This window comes from Pinus tabuliformis, chromosome 4_2 (assembly GCF_031772625.1).
Source record: "Pinus tabuliformis cultivar Carrire ecotype Pingquan chromosome 4_2, CPIR1, whole genome shotgun sequence".
Lineage (NCBI taxonomy): Eukaryota > Viridiplantae > Streptophyta > Pinopsida > Pinales > Pinaceae > Pinus > Pinus tabuliformis.
In genome coordinates, this window is record NC_142304.1 from 673,504,662 (window position 1) to 673,524,657 (window position 19,996).

Genomic DNA, 19,996 nt, shown 5'->3' on the forward strand with positions numbered 1-19,996 from the left:
CAAGAACAGGCACAGCAGGAGGTGCAACATGCACAAACTGATGAAACTACGCCCATCCAGGTTATGGACCCATCCAGTCGTTGGCATGGAGTAGACAAGGTGAGCAGCGATGTCGATCGCATGCAAGGGTATTCAAGAGCATGGATGTCATTGTGCGCATGGATGTGATCCCACCCATTTGGCACACTCACTGGTGTAAATGGTTGAGGTAAAGGCAATGGTGGCATTGGATGACTCATCTGAGGTAATGATGGTTGTGGCATTAGGTAAGGTGCATATGTAGGAGGGTATGATTGCATAGGTGCAGGATAGGAATGGTGTGAATGATATGAATGGTTCGACCCTCTCCATCTTTGTTGCCAAGATTGGGAGGGTTGTCCATAATGATATTGGTTCCCATGTTTCCAATGTTGAGAGTGACTATTGTTAGGAGAGGAATATGAATGTGCATTATAACCAAAAAATGCGGTGGAGGTTCGGGAGCCATACTTGCACTTACCTAAAGCCAATTTCTTCATGCTCCCATAGCATGTAGTGATTCGGCTTCAGGTTGTCCTCCTTCAAGTACAACTTTTAGCCTAGGTATGGAGGGACATTTTTCCGTGGCATGGTTCTTTGTACAAATTGCACATTTATTAGTTTCTTTAATATCAAGAGGACATTCTCTTAAAAGATGCTTTCTTCTACATTTTGGACAAAAAATGGACAATGACTCTTGTTCCTCTACAAGTTTTTGTTGAAACTTCAAAGAGTCTATTTGTTTACTAACAATATTCATTATTTCAATTTTCATATTGTCCATTTTATTTTCTAATCCAATAATCATAGCATTAGTAGATTCAGTTTTCTTATTTTTATTCCTCATTCCTTTGCTGAATCTATATTTGTTTCTCTTTTCTGCACAAGTCATAGATTTGATCAAAATATTTTTGAGCAATATTCCCTTGTCCTAACATATTTAAATTATTCCTAGCATCGTCAATAAGCCCCCGAAAGAACAAGGTTCTAATGGTACTTAGATCAAATTTGTGCTTTGACCTTTAGATGATGTACAGGAATCTCTCCAAGTAGTCCTCTAGAGTCTCATCATCATTTTGCACAATAGAAAAGATTTCATCCTGAATATCTCTAGTCTTACAATATTTGTGATATTTTGACAAGAACACTCTCTTCATTTGTACCCAAGAAAATATAGTGTTTCCTCCTCGTCCCATGAACCAGCAGAGTGTTGCGTCCTTGAGAGTTGCAGGAAACAACTTTAACTTCTAGGCATCAGATAAATAATCATAACTTCTACACAAAATATCAAACTCAAATAGGAAAGAGTCTGGATCTTCATGTACCTTACCGTAGAAATGAGGAAGAGCTTATGGTGAAATATTTTTTCATTTGTACTTGTGTATGAGGATCCACAATTGGGAATCCAAAAGTGGATTGTTCCTCATTTACCTGATTTTCATCAATTCCTTCTACATGGTCTTCCTAATCTGCCATTGTTGTTCTTCCACATGAATCACTTTCAACATGTTGATAAGGCTAACTATGGTTTCTAATAGTCCCCTTCTTCCCCTTTGTGGGTTGTGTCACACCTGGACCAATGCTGCCAGAGCCCATGTGGACTGTTCCTGCGTGATGAGTCTGAGTTTGTTTAGACTTTCTGCCTGCAAAAGAAGGCCCAATATGAGATTTGGTTTCAAATTTATCAATATTTCTTTGGCCCCTAGTGGGCTTCAGACCCCTACCTCTTTTAGGCATTCATTTCAAAAAAAGACAAAACAAAATTTCAATAAAAATGTTGCAACTTAAAAATAACTGGAAACCTATAAATTCCTTCAAGCAAATAGAAGCACATTGTAGAAAAAATAATAGCAGACTTATCCCTATTGCAAAAAAAATAAAATTCTTACCAATTCAAATCACCTCCTCGACAACGACGCCAAAATGTTCGGTGTAGGAATTGCACTTAAGCAACCTCCTCAACACTTAAATGTCAACCCAGTGGTTTCGTAAACTTAGAGACGAAGCACATGTAATTCCATAGGTGGTATGAACTTTTCCTATTCCTAATCCCACTTCTTAAATGAAATGTTGCAAAATCAGACAGAAAACAATCTTAAAGACAATTGACACCAAAGAAATTCTAGTGCTGGAATGTGAAAGAATAATTTACAAGGAAATCAAGTAAATGAACTTTCACACAACTGGAAGTAATCTTAAATGCTGAAATGAAATACTATGTTTATCTTCAGTATAGATGGCTAACAGTTTAACAAGTGGGCCCTTGCAAGATCTGTTTCCCAATTGATCTTCCTTCTACACTAAGCAACCTGTTCTTGTACTATTGCAATCTGCCTATACTAGTGCAGGTACAATACTTATGTGGAAAAGTATATTTTACCTTCTTTACTAGAGATTTATGTCTCTATGGAGGAGATCTATGCCTCAAGGCTTAGAGCACTCTATTCATGTAACAGCTCTTGCACCGAGACAGAGCTTTCTTCACCAAAGTTTCCAATTTACTTTTTAAATAATTAAAAGATGCGTTGAAAAGAATTTCAATTACAAGATAGATTCTGAGATAAATGACATGTGAAGAAGAATGCTTTAATTATCTGAACTTTGCATTGAAAGTAATTTTCATAAAGAAAAAACAATTAAAAGTAATCAAGAAGCAGTGAAATTAATTTGCATGCATCAACTAACTCTCGGCAATTCACTTATAACATTTTTGTTCCTTGTCCTTAAGTCATAAACTGCAAGTATAAAGTATAGTATTTGTAATAATTTTCTTTCTTAACTCATGTAAAGATCCTTCAGAAGTATAATTCTTAACATTGAGAATGATTACTTGAATCGACAATATGTTTGCTTGCAGGGATGAATGAGATTATAAGCAGGAAGGAACGTAACATTTGTTGTAAAGTAAAATTGGAGTGCAGGAAACTACATGCACTGGTACAGGAAGAATCTTCTTGCATGACCCGAGCAAAAGAAAACTAAGGCAAAAATTGCAGGAAAAGAATTACAAGAAAGAAATAAACTTAATTAAACTTCCAAACTATGGATCCGTTCACGCTTGACTATAAAATGAATTAATCTCAGAACTCTGAAATAAACATAAGAGAAATCAAAGCCACGCAACTGAAAATGAATAAATGTTCACACAAAATTTTTAAATGGCGAAAGCACAAGGGTAAACGAGCTGGGTTGGCTGGGCCCTAGCCAACCAGCTCGTTTCCCGTTTAGGAAACGAAATGATTCAGCACTTAATCACGCATAAAATAGAAATTAAACACAACATGAAGAAAACATGGCGTGTTCCTTGTATTAACTTGATCAGCAAATATACATGATAGTGCAAGTCCAGCCTAGAACTGAGGGCGATACAAAATTACAAAATAAACAAAATTACAACTCAGAGATCGCTCCCTTGGCTCTACCTATAGTCTTCATTATATACAGTCTCTCAGCCTTAGCCATATTCTGCTAATTACAGTCATTTCCTATTCAAGCCTTTCAGCCGAACGGACTAACAAACGAACTTTGCAAAACTAGCTAATGGTTATAATAAAACGCAGACTTTGTTGGCCGTAGACCATATTCTTGGCAAGCATCCCTGACTATACGCTGCCAATGCCTATCCTTGGATAGTCTGCAATCGAACTAGGAGTTGTGGATCAAAACGCCCTCATGGAATGTCACGGAGATCACGAAGCAATTCATTAGCGGTGCAGGAATCTCGCTGCACTGATCACGCTAAATAATGATTAACACTTAGTTCTTCAAATACTTTTAGGAAAGTTAAACATAAGTTACAAGAGATACTAAAAGGCATGAAATCTATGTAAAGTAATTATGAAATACGAAGTATATGTAGGAATAGATGATTATCTTGGAGTAGTGCAGGAATGAGAGGGTTAAATAGAGATAAAACATAGGTTAAGGCTTATGGGAATAAGGTAAAAATAGACCAATTTGGGACACCAACGGTGGCCTGGTTATAACACAACCTAATAGCCTACTAGGTTAAGTTTGACTACATCAACTCTTAAGTAGAGTTACAAAATAGACCCTTTTAGAGTCTTCTACATCAAAAACACATGTATATCCCCTTTTCCATGAATAATGTGGGCTGATGCGGCATCCTCCTGAACTATAGGTGTGAAAATAGGAAGGTCAACTTCTTAGCGACATAACTTTTTCATACGGACTGCTATTGACGTGATTCTTACGCCATTGGAAAGATTTCTGTGTGTAGAATATCCTAAGAAGGTGTGGCACTTTTGCGACAAATTTTTACCCCCAAAAAATGTCGTTTGATGCCTCAAAACGCTCCCAAATGGTTTTAGACCCTGTTTGGCCAAACTGGGTCCTACCAGTAAAAATGGTCCCGTGAGCTTATTCCTCCACTTTTTCTACTCCAAATGCATCGAGATGGATGGAAAACAATATAATGATCCAATTTGAATCACTAGAGGAGCTAAGGTGAAAAGTTATTTTCTTATACAATGAGGGTGTATATATAACCAATGGGGTGATGCTTCACCTCCCATGTGACTCTTTGACTACCCTCATGACTATTTGACTTCCTATGACTTTTCAACTTAAACTTACTTTTCATCTTCTGTACATGTCTTTTGGCTTCCACTTGACAATACATTTTCAAATAGAAAATTACATAATCCATAAGAATGATGTGGCATATGACGACTCATGACATGACATGGGATGACACTGTTGATAAGGACTTCTTGATAACATGGTAATGTCGAGCCATTATTGTTGCTCCTTTGTCTTCAATAATATATGTGCAATGCTTCATCTTCATGATATATATGCTTTGTTCTTCATATCCACCCTCCAAAGAGTTGTGAATCAGATGGAGTCTTCATATGGTCCTGATCTTTGATCTTCTGTTGTAATCTAGTGTTTCTTCATCTTCTCGCCTGATGATCATCTTATCTCTTCAACTCCATATGTGTATTTTAACATGTCCTCCTTCTCCATATCCTTTTTCATTATCTTTCCATAGCATGATAGAGTTCCTACATATGCAATCCAGTCATGACAAGATGACATCAATATGATAAACCCCTAGTCTAAGATGTTGCATGATAATACACTAACTGAGCCAAAACTGGGTGGCAGGATGAGAGAGAGGCTAAGTGACCAAATAGTTGTGCAGCTCATGCAGTCAAGGATCAGGATTGAGCCTTGAGACTGCAGAATTCATAGTTCAAGCTTGGACTGAGCAAAAAAATTGCATAGTTTGGGAGCTCAGGGAGCCAGGTTGAGGACTTGAACAATGATTTTTCCCATTGCGCAGTTCTTGAAGACAGAGGAGCCCAAGTTATTACGTAATTGCGTAGTTCAAGAGATCAGGGTTGAGCCTTGAGCCTTGAGACAACATAATGAGCAATTCAGGTTAGACTGTGCAAGCAGATTGCGTAGTTTTGATGCTCAGTGAGTCAAGCTGCAGGGTTTTGCACTGTTTCTATCAACTACACAATTCTAGGAGGCAGATAAGATTAGGTGATTGTGAAATTGTGTAGTTCAAGATCTCAGGGTTTGGGCTTCAGCTCAGAGACTGCGCAGTGTGAAGTTGGGGTCAAGCTAGAGGCTTGAATTGTGTAATTTTGGAGGCCAAGGCTCGAACTTGAGCACTGAAACTACGCAGTGTCCAGTACTGGAAGGAAGGAATTATGCATTGCACAATGTTAAGAGGCAGGTTTGTAGCTTGAGGGCTGGGACTGCGTAATGCGTAGTTTAGGAAGGCCGAATGAGGCTAGGTTGTTGGGAATTTTCCGAAATTTGGCTAAGTATGGGATCAGTGAAATTGATGTGAATAGTGATAAGACTTGACTATGATCACACATTTAAAGTGTTTGACGACACAACATAGATCATTCAGGACACATTAACAACATACTTCCCATAGTGTAACAACCTTTATGATAACTTATAACAAGTGTGACACTAAAGATACACTTTGCAACGACCGTGACAACACTTGTGCGATAGTACTTAAAACTTTGGAAATGAGTGAGGTGGATGTTTACATGGTAATATTGACTCATTTACACAAGGAGAACCTCTTGAAAGTACCAAACCAAGCTTATGTACATTGTGCGACACTTAACATGCTAGAAGACAAGTCCTAAAATGTGAGAAACATTTGTGATATGTGAACGACAGTGAAAGAAATACATGCGAGAGCGAAGATAACATAAAAATGACACCAATTAGAGTGCAAGCAAGCAAAAGCGATAACCAACAACATGAAAACAACACTCGTGAAAACAAGGGTGCAAAAAAGCGACAATTTGCAAAAATCACCGAAATAGAAGTCCAAATGCAATTAGAAGTGAGAAATTGTCGATGTCAGTGCACACTGGTTGTCGACATGGATTGGACATTGCATAGGCACAGTCTTGATAGACTGTGCTATGCTTGTTCAAGTTTGCATATAAAAATGCGCTCATGAACTTGTTACATACTAAGCATGTGTGGACAAGTACCCTTGACACTTCCAATCCAAGAAGGGATCTCAAAAGCATCAACTAACCAACAAGTGACTACGGAACGACTGATCACAAGATTCGTAGTAGGCTCCAAAATTCAAGTGTCGGCAAAATTTTGGAGGGTGTTTGTCGTAGCGACAACATATTCTTTTTTACAAGGTTGTCAATGGTGGTGGAACTATGAATTACCATAATTGTGGCATTGAATGCCATACATTGTGGTGTAAAAGTGTGCTCAGTGACACAAGACAAAGAGCTCAAACGATCAAATAGTAAGATTGTGTGCTAGGTGAAGTGGATTTGACAGGGTTTCGGGTGACTAGGGTGGAGTTTAAATTGCATGGTGCTAGATTGCAACATTATATTATTCCACGTGCCAATTTGATGTGCTTGAAGGACCAACAAAAAGGGCATGTTGCTACATCTCCCGATCGAATAATCAGATGGAACGATGATAACCCTCACCCCACCCTGTCGCATGCAAAACACCCCACCCCATCTGAAGACTATGCATTATATATGTTGCTAATTAAATTGTGTAACAATTATTTTACGTACTTATATTAAATTGACAATTTAATTTTATGCGTGTAAAACTTTAAAATTTAAAATCTAAATTTTAAATAATAAACAATTATATATATACATAATTTACGTAAATATTACATTATGTTTATATTATAAATAAATAAAATTAATCATTAATTTAAAGTATATAAGCATTATATCCTTAAGATAAATACAATAATTAAAAAATTAATCTCCAAAAAACACTGCTCTTCTAATTTACCTACTTACAACTCAACTAACTTGATTAACTAGTCAGATTTAACTTCATAACTAGCCAATATAAAATTTAAACCATATCCAATCTCCATTCCAAATTTTTGCATTGACATCACTATAGGTGCTTTGCACAATATTCTATGTCAAGCGCAAAACACATCATAATGGCATCAAAGAGGAAGAAACATTTAAAGTAGCGAAAGCTTGCCCAAGCAAGGTGCAATGGTATCAATACTTGCGTTTAAAGGTGAGTGAATATTGGTTGAATTGAACATAAGCATTTTTTTTTGTTTGTTTTTTTAATATATTATATAAATATAAAAAATGAATATAGAAATTTGTAGTTTAATTTTATTTTTTTATTTTGGTAATAATTTTTTTAGTAAATAGTAGTTTTTGATTATTTAAAATATTTTTTTTCCTAATGTATAAATAAATTTAAAACTTTCCCAACTTTTCTATTTTTTAAGTTTTGTAGATTTAATAATTCAAAGGTAAAATTTCAGTAAATTTTTATTCTATAAATTTTTATTGGATTTTAGAGATTCAAAAATATACCCAAAAAAACGTAAAATACTTAGTAAAAAACTAAAAGCATTAAACATTATTTAATGGAATTTAAAAACATCTGGTTTACCAGAGTTTTTACTTATAAAAACCCCTCTTAAAGACCACTTTAAAAACCTCAATAGCTAAGTGAGAAAACACTCAAAGAATTGCTCTTGTTTTAAGCTCGTCCTTAACAAGCCAAAGAACACGACTACAGATCCCAGAAAGAGAAATGAAATTGAGGGCTTGGTTTTGCAGAAAAGGCCACCGGGAGAGTCTTTCAGTGCTTAAAAACCATTCATTTACCTTAGATTTATTGTGCAGAACCATTTAAAAGTCCAATGGCTAATGATCTGATCTGGTTGTAAATTGGAGCACATGTAATTTGGATGATTGAATTGGAGTGCATGTAATCTGGATGAGCTATTGTGCAGAACCATTTAAAAGTCCAATGGCTAATGATCTGATCTGGTTGTAAATTGGAGCACATGTAATTTGGATGATTGAATTGGAGTGCATGTAATCTGGATGGGTAGCTCAGTTGATCCAAGTTCTTGTTGCTAAATTGTAATCCGGATAGATAGCTGAATGGTCGAAGTCCCTGTTGCCAAATTATATAGATAGCTCAATTGGTCGAAGTCCCTGTTGCCAAATTATTGATCTTCGATCCTCTTTAGATCCAAATCCGGATAGATAGCTCAGTTGATCGAAGTCCCTATTACCAAATTGTTGACCTTCGATCTTCTTTGGATCCATCAAAGTCATGGTCGAGAGAGCACAGTCGAAGACACCGTTCAAAGCACAGTCAAAGACACCGTTCAAAGCACAACTGGGGATGCAGTCGATCAAGTGTCTATGAACTTGTTTATCTATGAAGACATCAAGTTGTTCATGAACAAGGATATCAAGATGAAACAACGACGACGTCACAGTGAGCAGCACCATCAGCAGCAGCGAAAAGTAGCACATCTACATGTGACAAATGCAAGAGGAAGGTTGTTGACAACGCATAGGCAATACAAAGTTGCAAGCTCAAGCAGATCCACTTGTGATGAAAACAGCTTTAGAGATTGAGGCTATGAGGCGACAGCGCGACAAGAGGATCACGCAAAGGCAGAGAGAGAAACCGAGAAGGAGTTACAAGTACTTAAGTGGCAACTCAAGGAAGAACAAGAGATACATAGACAATAGAAGAAGTTGCAGCAAGAATAGGCACAACAGGAGGCGCAACATGCACAGACTGATGAAACTACGCCCATCCAGGTTATGGACCCATCCAGTCGTTGGCATGGTGCAAACAAGGTGAGCAGCGATGTCGATCGCATGCAAGGGTATTCAAGAGCATGGATGTCATTGTGTGCATGGATGTGATCCCACTCATTTGGCACACTCACTGGTGTAAATGGTTGAGGTAAAGGCGATGGTGGCATTGGATGACTCATCTGAAGTAATGATGGTTGTGGCATTAGGTAAGGTGCATATGTAGGAGGGTGTGACTGCATAGGTGCAGGATAGGAATGGTGTGAATGATATGAATGGTTCGACCCTCTCCATCCTTGTTGCCAAGATTGAGAGGGTTGTCCATAATGATATTGGTTCCCATGTTGCCAATGTTGAGAGTGACTATTGTTAGGAGAGGAACATGAATGTGCATTATAACCAAAAAATGCGGTGGAGGTTTGGGAGCCATACCTGCACTTACCTAAAGCCAATTTCTTCATGCTCCCATAGCATGTAGTGATTCGGCTTCAGGTTGTCCTCCTTCAAGTACAACTTTCAGCCTAGGTATGGAGGGACATTTTTCCGTGGCATGGTTCTCTGTACAAATTGCACATTTATTAGTTTCTTTAATATCAAGAGGACATTCTCTTAAAAGATGCTTTCTTCTACATTTTGGACAAAAAATGGACAATGAATCTTGTTCCTCTACAAGTTTTTGTTGAAACTTCAAAGAGTCTATTTGTTTACTAACAATATTCATTATTTCAATTTTCATATTGTCCATTTTGTTTTCTAATCCAATAATCATAGCATTAGTAGATTCGGTTTTCTTATTTCTATTCCGCATTCCTTTACCGGATCTATATTGGTTCCTCGAGAATTTCCTGCACAAGTCATAGATTTGATCAAAATATTTTTGAGCAATATCCCCTTGTCCTAACATATTTAAATTATTCCTAGCATCGTCAATAAGCCCCCATAAGAACAAGGTTCTAATGGTACTTAGATCAAATTTGTGCTTTGACCTTTGGAGGATGTACAAGAATCTCTCCAAGTAGTCCTCTAGAGTCTCATCATCATTTTGCACAATAGAAAATATTTCATCTTGAATATCTCTAGTCTTACAATATTTGTGATATTTTGACAAGAACACTCTCTTCGTTTGTTCCCAAGAAAATATAGTGTTTCCTCCTAGTCCCATGAACCAGCAGAGTGTTGTGTCCTTGAAAGTTGCAAGAAACAGCTTTAACTTCTGGGCATCAGATAAATAATCATAACTTCTACACAAAATATCAAACTAAAATAGGAAAGAGTCTGGATCTTCATGTACCTTACCGTAGAAATGAGGAAGAGCTGATGGTGAAATATTTTTCATTTGTACTTGTGTATGAGGATCCACAATTGGGAATCCAAAAGTGGATTGTTCCTCATTGACCTGATTTTCATCAATTCTTTCTACATGGTCTTCCTAATATGCCATTGTTGTTCTTCCACATGAATCACTTTCAACAGGCTGCTAAGGCTGACTATGGTTTCTAATAGTCCCCTTCTTCCCCTTTGTGGGTTGTGTCACACCTGGACCAATGCTGCCAAAGCCCATGTGGACTGTTCTTGCGTGATGAGTCTGAGTTTGTTAAGACTTTATGCCTGCAAAAGAAGGCCCAATATGAGATTTGGTTTCAGATTTATTAGTATTTCTTTGGCCCCTAGTGGGCTTCAGACCCCTACCTATTTTAGGCATTCATTTCAAAAAATGACAAAACAAAATTTCAATAAAAATGTTGCAACTTAAAAATAACTGGAAACCTATAAATTCCTTTAAGCAAATAGAAGCACATTGTAGAAAAAATAATAGCAGACTTATCCCTATTGCAAAAAAAGGAAAATCTTACCAATTCAAATCACCTCCTCGACAACGGTGCCAAAATGTTCGGTGTAGGAATTGCACTTAAGCAAACTCCTCAACACTTAAATGTCAACCCAGGGGTTTTTTAAACTTAGAGACGAAGCACATGTAATTCCATAAGTGGTATGAACTTTTCATATTCCTAATCCTACTTCTTAAATGAAATGTTGCAAAATCAGACAGAAAACAATCTTAAAGGCAATTGACACCAAAGAAATTCTAGTGTTGGAATGTGAAAGAATAATTTGCAAGGAAATCAAGTAAATGAACTTTCACACAACTGGAAACAATCTTAAATGCTGAAATGAAATACTATGTTTATCTTCAGTATAGATGGCTAACAGTTTAACAAGTGGGCCCTTGCAAGATCTATTTCCCAATTGATCTTCCTTCTACACCAAGCAACCTGTTCTTGTACTATTGCAATCTGCTTGTACTAGTGCAGGTATAGTACTTATGTGGAAAAGTATATTTTACCTTCTTTACTGGAGATTTATGTCTTTATGGAGGAGATCTAAGCCTCAAGGCTTGGAGCACTCTGTTCCTGTAACAAGAAACTAGCTCTTGCACCGAGACAGAGCTTTCTTCACCAAAGTTCCCAATTTACTTTCTAAAGAATTAAAAGACGCATTGAAAAGAATTTCAATTACAAGCTAGATTCTGAGATAAATGACATGTGAAGAAGAATGCTTTAATTATCTAAACTTTGCAATGAAAGTAAATTTCATAAAGAAAAAACAATTAAAAGTAATCAAGCAGTAGTGAAAGTAATTTGCATGCATCAATTAACTCTCGGCAATTCACTTATAACATTTTTGTTCCTTGTCCTTAAGTCATGAACTGCAAGTATAAAGTATAATATTTGTAATAATTTTCTTTCTTAATTCATGTAAAGATCCTTCAAAAGTATAATTCTTAACATTGAGAATGATTACTTGAATTGACAATATGTTTGCTTGCAGGAATAAATGAAATTATAAGCAGGAAAGGAACGTAACACTTGTTGTAAAGTAAAATTGGAGTGCAGGAAACTACATGCACTGGTACAGGAAGAATCTTCTTGCATGACCCGAGCAAAAGAAAACTAAGGCAAAAATTGCAGGAAAAGAATTGCAAGAAAGAAATTGCAAGAAAGAAATAAACTTAATTAAACTTCCAAACTATGGATCCGTTCACGCTTGACTATAAAATGAATTAATCTCAGAACTCTGAAATAAACATAAGAGCAATCAAAGCCACGCAACTGCAAATGAATAAATGTTCACACTGAATTTTTAAATGGCGAAAGCACAAGGGTAAATGAGCTGGGTTGGCTGGGCCCTAGCCAACCAGCTCGTTTCTCGTTTAGGAAACGAAATGATTCAGCACTTAATCACACATAAAATAGAAATTAAACACAGCATGAAGAAAACATGGCGCATTCCTTGTATTAACTTGATCAGCAAATATACATGATGGTACAAGTCCATCCTAGAACTGAGGGCGATACAGAATTACAAAATAAACAAAATTACAATTCGGAGATTGCTCCCTTGGCTCTACCTATAGTCTTCATTATATACAGTCTCTCGGCCTTAGCCATATTCTGCTAATTACAGTCATTTCCTATTCAAGCCTTTTGGCCGAACGGACTAACAAATGAACTTTGCAAAACCAGCTAATGGTTATAATAAAACACAGACTTTGTTGGCCGTAGACCATATTCTCGGCAAGCATCCCTGACTATATGCTGCCAATGTCCATCCTTGGATAGTCTGCAACCGAACTAGGAGTTGTGGATCAAAACGCCCTCGTGGAATGTCACGGAGATCACGAAGCAATTCATTGGCGGTGCAGGAATCTCGCTGCACTAATCACGCTAAATAATGATTAACACTTAGTTCTTCAAATACTTTTAGGAAAGTTAAACATAAGTTACAAGAGATACTAAAAGGCATGAAATCTATGTAAAGTAATTATGAAATACAAAGTATATGTAGGAATAGATGATTATCTTGGACTAGTGCATGAATGAGAGGGTTAAATAGAGATAAAACATAGGTTAAGGCTTATGGGAATAGGGTAAAAATAGACCAATTTGGGACACCAACAGTGGCCTGGTTATAACACAACCTGATAGCCTACTAGGTTAAGTTTGACTACATCAACTCTTAAGTAGAGTTACAAAATAGAATCTTCTAAAGTCTTCTACATCAAAAACACGTGTCTAGCCCCTTTTCCATGAATAATGTGGGCTGATGCGGCATCCTCCTGAACTATAGGTGTGAAAACAGGAAGGTCAACTTCTTAGTGGCATAACTTTTTCATACGGACTCCTATTGACGTGATTCTTACGCCGTTGGAAAGATTTCTGTGTGTAGAATATCCTAAGAAGGTCCGACACTTTTGCGACAAATTTTTACCCCCAAAAAATGTCGTTTGATGCCTCAAAACGCTCCGAAATGGTTTCAGACCCTGTTTGGCCAAACTGGGTCCTACCAGTAAAAATGGTCCCGTGAGCTTATTCCTCCACTTTTTCTACTCCAAATGCATCGAGATGGATGGAAAACAATATAATGATCCAATTCGGATCACCAGAGGAGCCAAGGTGAAAAGTTATTTTCTTATACAATGAGGGTGTATATATAACCAATGGGGTGATGCTTCACCTCCCATGTGACTCTTTGACTACCCTCATGACTATTTGACTTCCTATGACTTTTCAACTTAACATTACTTTTCATCTTCTGTACATGTCTTTTGGCTTCCACTTTACAATACATTTTCAAATAGGAATTACATAATCCATAAGAATGATGTGGCATATGATGACTCATGACATGACATGGGATGACACTGTTGATAAGGACTTCTTGATAACATGGTAATGTCGAGCCATTATTGTTGCTCCTTTGTCTTCAATAATATATGTGCAATGCTTCATCTTCATGATATATATGCTTTGTTCTTCATATCCACCCTCCAAAGAGTTGTGAATCGGATGGAGTCTTCATGTGGTCCTGATCTTTGATCTTCTGTTGTAATCTTGTGTTCCTTCGTCTTCTCGCCTGATGATCATCTTATCTCTTCAACTCCATATGTGTATTTTAACATGTCCTCCTTCTCCATATCCTTTTTCATTATCTTTCCATAGCATGACAGAGTTCCTACATATGCAATCCAGTCATGACAAGATGACATCAATATGATAAACCCCTAGTCTAAGATGTTGCATGATGATACACTAACTAAGCCAAAACTGGGTGGCAGGATGAGAGAGAGGCTGAGTGACCACATAGTTGTGCAGCTCATGCAGTCAAGGGTCAGGATTGAGCCTTGAGACTACATAATTCACAGTTCAAGCTTGGAATGAGCAAATAAATTGCATAGTTTGGGAGCTCAGGGAGCCAGGTTGAGGGCTTGAACAATGATTTTTCCCATTGCGCAGTTCTTGAAGACAGAGGAGCCCAAGTTATTGCGTAATTGCATAGTTCAAGAGATTAGGGTTGAGCCTTGAGCCTTGAGACAACATAATGCGCAATTCAGGCTAGACTGTGCAAGAAGATTACGCAGTTTTGAGGTTCAGTGAGTCAAGCTGCAGGGTTTTGCACTGTTTCTATCAACTAAACAATTCTAGGAGGCAGATAAGATTAGGTGATTGTGGAATGTAGTTCAAGATCTCAGGGTTTGGGCTTCAGCTCAGAGACTGCGCAGTGTGCAGTTGGGGCCAAGCTAGAGGCTTGAATTGCGTAATTTTGGAGGCCAAGGCTCGAACTTGAGCACTGAAACTGCGCAGTGTCCAGTCCTGGAAGGAAGGAACTATGCATTGGACAATGTTAAGAGGCAGGTTTGTAGCTTGAGGGCTGGGACTGCGTAATGCGTAGTTCAGGAAGGCCGAATGAGGCTAAGTTGTTGGGAATTTTTCGAAATTTGGCTAAGTATGGGATCAGTGAAATTGATGTGAATAGTGATAAGACTTGACTGTGATCACACATTTAAAGTGTTTGACGACACAACATAGATCATTCAGGACACATTAACAACATACTTCCCTTAGTGTAACAACCTTTATGATAACTTATAACAAGTGCGACACTTAAGATACACTTTGCGACGACCGTGACAACACTTGTGCGATAGTGCTTAAAACTTTGGAATGAGTGCGGTGGATGTTTACATGGTAATATTGACTCATTTACACAAGGAGAACCTCTTGAAAGTACCAAACCAAGTTTATGTACATTGTGCGACACTTAACATGCTAGAAGACAAGTCCTAAAATGTGAGCAACACTTGCGATATGTGAACGACAGTGAAAGAAATACACGCGAGAGTGAAGATAACATGAAAATGACACCAATTAGAGTGCAAGCAAGCAAAAGCGACAACCAACAACATGAAAACAACACTCGTGAAAACAAGGGTGCACAAAAGCGACAATTTGCAAAAATCACCGAAATAGAAGTCCAAATGTGATTAGAAGTGAGAAATTGTCGATGTCAGTGCACACTGGCTGTCGACATGGATTGGACATTGCACAAGCACAGTCTTGATAGACCATGCTATGCTTGTTCAAGTTTGCATAAAAAAATGTGCTCATGAACTTGTTACAGACTAAGCATGTGTGAACAAGTACCCTCGACACTTCCAATCCAAGAAGGGATCTCAAAAGCATCAACTAACCAACAAGTGACTAGGGAACGGCTGATCACAAGAACCGATCACAAGTTTCGTAGTCGGCTCCAAAATTCGAGTGTAGGCAAAATTTTGGAGGGTGTTTGTCGTAGTGACAACATATTCTTTTTTACAAGGTTGTCAATGGTGGTGGAGCTATGAATTACCATAATTGTGGCATTGAATGCCATACATAGTGGTGTAAAAGTGTGCTCAGTGACACAAACAAAGAGCTCAAATGATCAAATAGTAAGATTGTGTGCTAGGTGAAGTGGATTTGACAGGGTTTCGGGTGACAAGGGTGGAGTTTAAATTGCATGGTGCTAGATTGCAACATTATATTATTCCACGTGCCAATTTGATGTGCTTGAAGGACCAACAAAAGGGGCATGTTGCTACACCTCCGGATCGAATAACCAGATGGAATGGTGATAACCCTCACCCCGCCCTGTCGCATGCAAAACACCCCACCCCATCTGAAGACTATGCATTATATATGTTGCTAATTAAATTGTATAAAAATTATTTTACCTACTTATATTAAATTGACAATTTAATTTTACGCGTGTAAAACTTTAAAATTTAAAATCTAAATTTTAAATAATAAACAATTATATATATATATATATATATATAAATATAATTCACATGTTTATATTATAAATAAATAAAATTAATCATTAATTTAAAGTATATAAGCTTTATATCCTTAAGATAAATACAATAAGTAAAAAATTAATATCCTAAAAAAGACTGCTCTTCTAATTTACCTACTTAATAAAATTAACTTAGGAAAACAACTCTACTAACTTGATTAACTAGTCAGATTTAACTTCATAACTAGCCAATATAAAATTTAAACCATATCCAATCTCCATTCCAAATTTTTGCATTGACATCACTATAGGTGCTTTGCATAATATTCTATGTCAAGCGCAAAACACATCATAATGGCATCAAAGAGGAAGAAACATTTCAAGTAGCGAAAGCTTGCCCAAGCAAGGTGCAATGGTATCAATACTTGCGTTTAAAGGTGAGTGAATATTGGTTGAATTGAACATAAGCATTTTTTTTGTTTTTAATATATTATATAAATATAAAAAATGAATATAGAAATTTGTAGTTTAATTTTTTTTTTTTATTATTTTGGTAATATTTTTTTATTATTAAATAGTAGTTTTTGATTATTTAAAATATTTTTTTTCCTGATGTATAAATAAATTTAAAACTTTCCAAACTTTTTTAATTTTGTAGATTTAATAATTCAAAGGTATAATTTCATTAAATTTTTATTCTATAAAATTTTATTGGATTTTAGAGATTCAAAAATATACCCAAAAAAAAACGTAAAATACTTAGTAAAAAACTAAAAGCGTTAAACATTATTTAATGGAACTTAAAAACATCCGGTTTACCAGAGTTTTTGCTTATAAAAACCTCTCTTAAAAACCACTTTAAAAACCTCATTAGCTAAGTGAGAAAACATTAAAAAAAATCAGAATTGCTCTTGTTTTAAGCTCGTCCTTAACAAGCCAAAGAACAAGACTACAGATCCCAGAAAGAGAAATGAAATTGAGGGCTTGGTTTTGCAGAAAAGGGCACCGGGAGAGTCTTTCAGTGCTTAAAAACCATTCATTTACCTTAGATTTATTGTGCAGAACCATTTAAAAGTTCAATGGCTAATGATCTGATCTGGTTGTAAATTGGAGCACATGTAATTTGGATGATTGAATTGGAGTACATGTAATCTGGATGGGTAGCTCAGTTGATCGAAGTTCCTGTTGCCAAAATAGCTCAATTAGTCGAAGTCCCTGTTGCCAAATTGTTGAACTTCGATCCTCTTTAAATCCAAATCCGGATAGATAGCTCAGTTGATCGAAATCCCTATTACCAAATTGTTGACCTTCGATCTTCTTTGGATCCATCAAAGTGATGCTCCCTCGAATAGAGTCGACTGAGTATGTGGCCCTTCAAATGAGCCCACCTAAGGGTGTTACTGTAAAAAGGAGCACTTGTTCTATCTCAAAATCAAGTATCAAGATATGTGTAGTGATTCCAGTTCTGATATATGATATGTATGGCAATTTGTTTTCTTAAGTAAATCAGAGTAATGCAAATTAAATAACCAGTCAAGAAATCATTTACGTGACCAGATAAAATCTATTGAAATTAATTTTGAATCAAATCTACAACAGAAACTATTTGCAATGTAACTAGTGTACAATTGCGCCTTTGTCAGACTTGTTTGACAAAATTGACAAGTGCACATACTACTACAAGGGCAGCAAACTTCTCCTGTTGAGGAGGACCACTTATTATCAAAGATATAAAATGCCTGCCTTGGTAGTAATCTGTTGTGAATGCCAGCATCATCACCAGGAATGCTCTGATATGAATTTTCATTCAACTCCAAAGCTTCATCTAACGTAGAAAGCAAGTTGCTCTGTAGAGTCTCAGAACAAGTGCTGCAAGATGATTCGTATTGAGCCTCTGTTGCAGTGACCCTGGACTTTGAGGGTTCATCTTGTTTGCCTCTTGGCTGCAACTCTTCCCGATTGCTAGCTTTTGAGTTTGAAGAAAGATCCTGGCTGAAGGATCTTATATGACTGTTGGCATCTGACACAGGAGGATCTGATGTTGAAGACTTGCCTCTGGAAGATCTCACAATAATCCAGTGATAAGGGGGATTTGCAGACCAATTAGGCCTGTCAGCGAGATCTTCAAATTCAGAGGCAAGTGCCATTACTCTGTCCCTAGGAGACAGCCTTGGGCATTGCTTAATTGACCTATTACTGAATGCCTCTGCGTCGCATTCCCCATCTGGGTTTGGGATGCTGAGTGACAGAATGGGAGTAGGCTGAGAAGAGCAGGAATCCCATACTTGATTTCCAAGATCAAAATTACTGGTTGGGGACTCGGGTACAGCATTAACTTCCTCGTTCTCCATGTTAGAGCAGTCCTCATTTAGGAAAGGGTGATTCAACAGCTCTGCACTAGTCCACCTCTTCTTGGGATCTCTCCGAAAGCATTTCTCTAGGAAATCCCGGATCCGAGGCGAAAGCGAAGCAGGCAACTCAGGCAGCTCCTCTGTGCATCCAATCCGATACATTGCGGCAAGGGGATTGGAAACTTGGCTCCATGGATGCCTGCCAGTGGCCATCTCCAGGACAGTGCAGCCCAGAGACCAAATATCAGAAGCAGGCCCCTGCTCCACCTGGTTCACCACCTCTGGAGCCATCCACAGAGGGGTCCCCCTCAACTGAAGGGGCTCCCTGCGCTCCCCCTCATCACCAATCCTCTTCGCAGAGCCAAAGTCAGCAAGTTTCACACCATTGATACCCACAAGAACATTCTTCCCCTTGATGTCACAGTGCACAATCCCCTGGTTGTGGAGGTAATGGATCCCACGTAGGATGCCACGTGTGTATGCTCTGATCACTGATTCGTCCAGCCTTCCTCCAAACTTACCCAGCAGATCCCCAACGCTGCCACCAGGCATGTACTCTATGAACAAATTGTACATCCTCACACCGTTCTCCACACTGTAATTACGCCCCAGGCAACGAACAATATATGGAGAATCCAGACATTTCAAAATCTCGAACTCATTATCCAATTCTCGACTAAAACCGGCTGCAGACTTGACTGCAAAGAGGTGGCCATGAGAGCTGTTCATGGCGAGGCTGACCATGCCGTGAGCTCCTGCCCCAATAATGGCGCCCCTCACCCATCTTTCCTCTTCGGCTATCCCCTTCTCGGGTTCAATCCCCATTCCCTCACAATTCAATGCACAAAGGAATGATTCTTCTTCTCCTCTGTGTACAGTAAATGCAGAGGCTTCTCTTACGAGCTTATAAGCTCCCGGTGGAAGTGACAAGCTGGCGGTGCTTTTTCATTCTTGGCTGGCAAGCTTCCAATTCACATGGGAGTTTTCTGGCCAGCGATTCCATGGCACACTCTGCCCGACGCTAATTAAAGTGAATGATACATCATCTTCCATGAACTGGTTGTGCACAGCTTTCTGCTCCCCTTATTAAGAATCTCTGAGACGTTCAAAACTTGAAATAGGTAGATAGTTCTGATTTGTGGGTGTGTATTTTGTTGGAATTATCTTATTAAGTTGTTAAATAAATGTAGGTTGACTTATTTTTTTTATTCAATTGGAATTATTTTACTTATTCAACTTGGAATTATTTTACTCGTCTTATATAGATTTTTAATGGGTTTTTTAGAGTTTCAAATTTTGATGAGTTTCACCAATCAATTTTTAATGAGTTAGACAAATTAATTTTTAATAGGTTAGATTTTAGATAATAAAAAAATTAAGGTTGGAATTTTAACAAAATTTTCAAATCAATTT

General features: G+C 37.5%; 1 protein-coding gene across 1 annotated transcript; it reads right to left on the reverse strand.

Annotated features, from left to right (window-relative positions):
• Positions 1 to 12,647: 12,647 nt before the first annotated feature.
• LOC149171226 (uncharacterized) lies at positions 12,648 to 19,408 on the reverse strand. Its single transcript, XM_089425896.1, has 2 exons — positions 17,927 to 19,408; positions 12,648 to 12,827 (listed from the first exon to the last, which is right to left on the reverse strand). Exons 1-2 carry the CDS (start codon positions 19,406 to 19,408, stop codon positions 12,648 to 12,650), a joined length of 1,662 nt encoding a protein of 553 aa, XP_089282022.1.
• Positions 19,409 to 19,996: the final 588 nt, after the last annotated feature.

Excerpts from the sequence above, each read along its gene's own strand:
- LOC149171226 (XM_089425896.1), bottom strand. The coding sequence starts at position 19,408 with ATGGGGATTGAACCCGAGAAGGGGATAGCCGAAGAGGAAAGATGGGTG. Across the intron at positions 12,828-17,926 it reads GGTCCTCCTCAACAGGAGAA|CGAGATTCCTGCACCGCCAA; the intron begins GTTTGCTGCCCT and ends TGATTAGTGCAG.